At 35.7% G+C, this 6,000-nt stretch overlaps 1 protein-coding gene across 6 annotated transcripts in view; it reads left to right on the plus strand.

The window, feature by feature from the left end:
• Positions 1-5,701, plus strand: part of NNT (nicotinamide nucleotide transhydrogenase) — a 108,193-nt gene extending 102,492 nt beyond the window's left edge. For all 6 annotated transcript variants that reach the window (XM_077117111.1, XM_077117109.1, XM_077117112.1 and 3 more), the window contains exons 20-22: positions 1,794-1,912; positions 3,115-3,230; positions 4,760-5,701. In XM_077117111.1, coding sequence (XP_076973226.1) covers positions 1,794-1,912; positions 3,115-3,230; positions 4,760-4,906 — 382 coding nt within the window. In that variant the 3' untranslated portion in view covers positions 4,907-5,701. The remainder of the gene's footprint in view (positions 1-1,793; positions 1,913-3,114; positions 3,231-4,759) is intronic.
• The last annotated feature ends 299 nt before the right edge of the window (positions 5,702-6,000 follow it).

Consider the following 6,000-nt stretch of genomic DNA (forward strand, 5'->3'; position numbering starts at 1 on the left):
GAGACTCATTATGGCTTGTTACAGATTGAATTGGCCCCTCAAAAGAAATGTATAGGCCCTAACACTAGGTTTGTGAATGTGACATTATTTGGAAATAGGTCTTTGATGATATTATTAGTTAAAATGAGGCCCTGGATTAGCGTGGACCCTAATCCAGTGTGACTGGTGTCCTAATGAAAAGGGGAGAATTGGCTACAAATAAACAAAAGGGAAAATGCCTTGGATTGCTGGCCACCATCACCAGAAGCCAGGAGAGAGCATGTCTTATTGAGTAAGCAATAATGTAAACTATTTTCAGCTTTTCTCAATTAATATTTTGGTAGCGTACTTCAGAGTGATGTTATTTTGGTTAACGTAGTTTCAAATTCGTTAAATGTAGGTCTTTTATACCATGTTACACTGAATACATTCCAGAGGCATGCTTTGTTTGAAAACCCAAAGGTGCTAAATCCCTAATGTAGAAAGAAACATTTCTCATGTTTGTTCGTTTTAGTTTATTTTCATTTAAAATGTTTTAGGTTAAGTTTAAGCTTTTAAAAAAAAGTTAATTTTTGAAAATTGAGACAATACTAATTCAGTAGAAAGTGGTGAGGCTTTAAATCTTCCTTTGTACTATGATTTCCAAAAAGGGTATATTTTGCTAAATGAAACCTATTAACTCATTTTTTCCCCTTTTCCACGCAGCTGCTAACACCTTGTTTTCGGACTTCTAGCCTCCAGAAATGCAAAATAATAAATTTTGGTTATTTTAAGGCACCCAGTTTGTGGTATTTTGCTATAGCAGTCCTGAGAAAACAAGATGCTGTTCTAGATGATGAAACTCTATGCAGTGGGGTTTCTCTTTGACTTCATATTACAAATGTGTATGTGTATGTATATGTGTGTTTAATTATAGAGATTGTCTATTTGAGGAAATAGGCATTGGGAGGGAATTGCTCGTCACTGAAGATATTTAAGCCAGGCTTGGATGGATCATTGCCAAGAGATATTATAAAGTACATTTCCTCATTAAACTCATTCATTCATTCACTTTTTGTTGAATCTTTTCTGTGTGCCAACCACTGTGCCCAGTTCTGAGGAGATAGAAATCAAGTTGTTTATGGTTGAAAGAAATTGCCTGAAACTTCGTTGATCCTTGAAGCTTGCCTTAATTAAAGTGTGGAGCTCTGATTTTTGTATTAATCATTTTGCTTTTTAAACTCTACAGTATATTACTATCACATTTCTTCTATGATGGGGAGTAATACTTCATATCACTCTGAAATGTTCTAGGCCTTTGATATCAAATCAAGTGTATACAATATTACATTTCCTTACCTTTGAACATAGAGGTGAAAGTTAATTGTGGAGTCAACTTTGGTAGTATAACGTTGATTTTTCATGGGAAGTGTTTAATTCCAGATTGACTTACATACATTTTGAAAGATTCAAGATTTATCAGAAAGTATCATGAAAGAACACACGCTTATTACATGTAAGTTGATACTATTTATTAATGTTGTTGGAAGTTCACTGCACTTAAAATGTATATGGAAGAAGCAGCTTCTAAAGTTACACCTTTATTTTTCTGAGGGAAGTTATAGTTTGTGTATACTTAGGTATTGAATCCAACCTCAATATTTGTAGATTGACCATATTTCTGGATTAATTCTGTTTCTGTCTGTAGAGATCAGATACTACCAGGAGAAGCAGTTTCCAAGAACAATGTGTGCAGATTTGGAGGTGATATTGGGGTCTCTTTGCACATTTTGGCCCATCAAGTAAGGCCAGCTGTTCGTTTGTTTCATGTCTAGGTTTGGAATTCACCCAGTTGCAGGCCGGATGCCTGGTCAGCTTAATGTGCTGCTGGCTGAGGCTGGGGTGCCATATGATATTGTGTTGGAAATGGATGAGATCAATCATGATTTCCCAGGTAAGTGATGGGTACAATGGTGATGTTTAATTATTATTAGTGTGAGTAAAGCAATGCTAAAACATGGAATCAGGGAAGACCTACCAGTTACACAAATAGTAACTTCCATGCAGTAAGTATTAGTTGAAATTAAATAGGTGAAAACAAACAGTATTGCATAAGGTGCCAAGGATTTATAGGCACCATGGCTACAGTTTGCTCTGAGACGATCTGCAGGATTGGTGAGAATCCTGGGAAGCAGTACTGGTAGCGTAATGGCAGAGGTGAAGACCCAGGCTCTGAACAGGTCTGGATTTTGAAACCCAGCCTTGACTCTTTACTAGCCTGTGGCCTTGAACTAGGTGTTCAACCTCCATTTTCTCAATTATAAAATTGCTTCTGTTTATAAGTTAGTGCCTGATTCTTGCCATTGCCTGAGTTTTTACTGGTTTCCAGTTTTATCAATTCATGTTCAGTGAAATCATTTTTTCTTCTTTAAGTGCTAGGGCTTCGCTAGATAAGGTGCTGTGATTGTGACTGTCATTGGGTAGAGTTGAATGCTAATGACATTTGGCCCAAGATCATGTTTGCTAAAATTAAACCAGTTCTCTCTGGCATGTATCCACTGTAAACTAAAAAAAAATACTATTACAGAAAAATAATGAAATCGTGCATCTGTCTAGATTCATATGGCATTTTTGGCAAAGTTCTATGTTAAAGTCCTTAAAGAGGGAATTTAGAACGTTTTAATTTTATGCCCCTTTTCAGACTTCACTGTTGCTAAATTATGTGTGAAAACAGCCAGTTCTAGGAATTATGGACACAGCTTTAATACAATACAGACTCACAGACCATTGTCTTTTAGACATCCAATTGCATCTTAAGTAGCCATTTTAAATACTGAAAGTGAAATGTGAATCTTAGAAGATAATGTGACTGGCAAGATCATTATAACTTTAGATTAGGTAGATCTACTAACAGGGGGAAGGCATAATAATGCAAATTTCAGTCAGGATGCTCAAGTTTGCTGTGTGACATTGGCTAAATTGCTAGCCTCTCTGATAAAGTTTTCTACAGGGCCTGGCACAAGTGAGAGTTCTATAAATATTAACTTTTGTTGTTGTTGTTGTTATTTTTAAAGTCAAATCATTATCATTTGCCTGAACAAAGTGAAAGTGACCCCTTTGAGTTTTACATTTTCTCCTTTTTCTTTTATTATGCAGACACTGATTTGGTCCTTGTAATTGGAGCTAATGATACTGTTAATTCAGCAGCTCAAGAAGATCCTAACTCTATTATTGCAGGCATGCCAGTCCTTGAGGTCTGGAAATCAAAGCAGGTAAGGTTTCAGTCTTGTATTTCATTCTAGTAGTCAAATGTCACTTAGCTGTGCACACAGGACTTCCCTTGGTTACTTGATGAGAGATGACTGTGCCTTTTAGGAGACTCAGGGAGTTAAAGCTTGTTCCCTACATCCACTTCCCTTGTCCCTATGTCCAACTGTTCCATGCCCAGAGTGAATGTAGTGAATACCCTGATCATGAGTAGAACCAGATGAGATTATGTGGGTAGATTAACAAAATCTGAAACCATAGCTGAAAAAAAAACTATGAGCTTTTGAAATCAATCTGGCTGAATTCTAGATCTAGTCCAGTAAACAGATGGCTTCCCTCTGGGACAGTGAGTCAGTATCATCGCCTTCATATACAAAGATGAGCACATTATGTTCATTTAATTTTTTTGAAAGGGGATTTGTATGTGGTTATAGAGGGATTTCGAAATTCAAATAATAACTTATGGCATAGGGAAGCAAGCTTTGCTCACGCACATTACTTCTGAAATAAGATAATTACTTGATTTCAGAGACCTCAAATGCTTGTAAATTTTCCTCAGCCCCAGGGTGGCCCAGCTCTTTACCACTCCTGAGTCATAGCAGCATTGCAACAGCCCAAACTCACAATGTACACTTTGCCTTTAATTTTCTTTTCTTTATTATTAATATGGTACGTTTAAAACCTAGACAGTGAGTAGATATGAAACATACTTGTACATGTATAAATGAAAAATTGTTGCATCATTAGTCAATACTTGAGAGTTTACGAAGAGCATTACTCTACGAATGCAAATGAAGCATTTTTGTACTCCTCCTACTTTTGACCAGAGTATGTGCCCTAAAAGACCATAGAAAGGTTTTTCATTTCATTTTCATTAGACCGGCTTAATTGCTATTCAACATGACAGCAACATTTGTAATGTATATAACTGTAGATGTCCGTGTCACATCAATATTATAGATTGATGTTCTCCTTCCATTTTGTTTGTAAGAGCATACTAGTAGTTATTTGTTCTGTCCTTGCGAGAAGCTGAGTTGCTCTTTGTCCCCAGTGGACTTTTATCCCAGAACTTTCTGATACACTGTCAAAAGTGACAGAGCAGGAATCATGACCTGTTTTCCCACTCAATTACATATGTTTTGGGATTTGTAGTGGATGCCTATCCCCAATTTGTTCCTTTAGTCCATTCATAAAAGTACGTATTTTATTATTAGAAAATGTTATGTATAATCTGTGTCGATAAAAGCACTATGAAGAATATAATCACTTGTAATCATATCACTTAGAGATAAACCATTGTTAACATGTCTTTTTCTCTAATGGATATCAGAATATGGGCACGTTAAAAAGTTACAGTTAATACAATGTAAACATGTATTTTTAAACACTCCTGTGTATTCTAAAAGTCTCAGTATTACAGAATTCACAGTGCTACATGCCTTATTCAAAGTAAGGGATGGGCAGTGTTTGGGTGGCTACCATATCCTAACTACAGCTGCTAAATTCATTCTCTCAATTAATCTCTGGTTCTTAGGTCATTGTTATGAAGAGGTCTTTGGGTGTTGGTTATGCTGCTGTGGACAATCCCATCTTCTACAAACCTAACACAGCTATGCTTCTAGGAGATGCCAAGAAGACATGTGATGCGCTGCAGGCAAAAATTAGAGAATCCTACCAGTAGTATATATTAAAGAGCAAGCTATAATCTGACAACGTCACCTCTTCAATTGTGTGAACAGGCAAACTGTGCAATGCACATGACTGTCAACATTTGTAGTAAAGATCTTGGAAGAAAAGGGAGACCCTGAAGGAAGCGATGATCCCCCAGTAGTGATCTCCCAATTTTAGAAAAGGATAATTCTAAATATCTTTCTGAGCATAATTTTTTGTGCCATGAATCAAAAATACTTTATAAAAGGAGAAAGAGCAGTCTCATTTTCAATTAATCCAGTTGGCTTTTTTAATTCCTCCTCAATATCCAGGTATTTTTAGGGAATGTAAGAGTTCAGAACTTCAGGATTTACAACCTGGGTCTGCAGAATTGGACACAATGTAAACATTATGGGCACCTGCATTTGTTTATAGTTTATCACCAAATGTGACTAATTTTATCAACTCCTGGCCTGTCCCCTTGCAACTTAGCCGTAGTTTGAATTAACCATATCAAGTTGGTTTCAATTTTTCAAACTATACTTCAGATTCTAGAGTTTAGGGTAAATTTTATCATTTCTATTTTAATACATTAAAAAACTAGATAATTTCTCAGAAATGCTGGAAACAAATCATTCTCTTGTATGTTACATTAGGATACCAATGTAATATATAATTGGAAATCAGTATTTTTTAAAACTCCATTTCCAATAGGAAGTCTCTTCAATTCCAATCAATTTGTGATGTGTAATGCTGTTTTATCATGTGTACTTAAATGGAATTCAAATAATTTGACTAATAAAATTAATTCATCATGTTCACATTATGATGTAGCAGTTGTCTCCAGTGACCAAAGACTAAAATCGATAGCTCTGCCTGTTCCTAATGTTGGGGAAAACCTGCTATTAAGAAATAGATAAATTGATCTGTCTTAACTGTTTACAAGCATGGATTTTTTAAAAATGAGAGTACATCTTGAGGTTTTATGTAATTGATGACATTTGATAGAAACGGTGGCACTTTGAGAGATACCTCTTTGTTTAAGCACCAGCAAAATTCAAGTGTTTTTTGCAGTAGTGTCTAGATTTTCTTTGTGATTTTGCTACTGTGAAAATTTGTGCTCAA

This window comes from Tamandua tetradactyla, chromosome 9 (genome assembly GCF_023851605.1).
Source record: "Tamandua tetradactyla isolate mTamTet1 chromosome 9, mTamTet1.pri, whole genome shotgun sequence".
Lineage (NCBI taxonomy): Eukaryota > Metazoa > Chordata > Mammalia > Pilosa > Myrmecophagidae > Tamandua > Tamandua tetradactyla.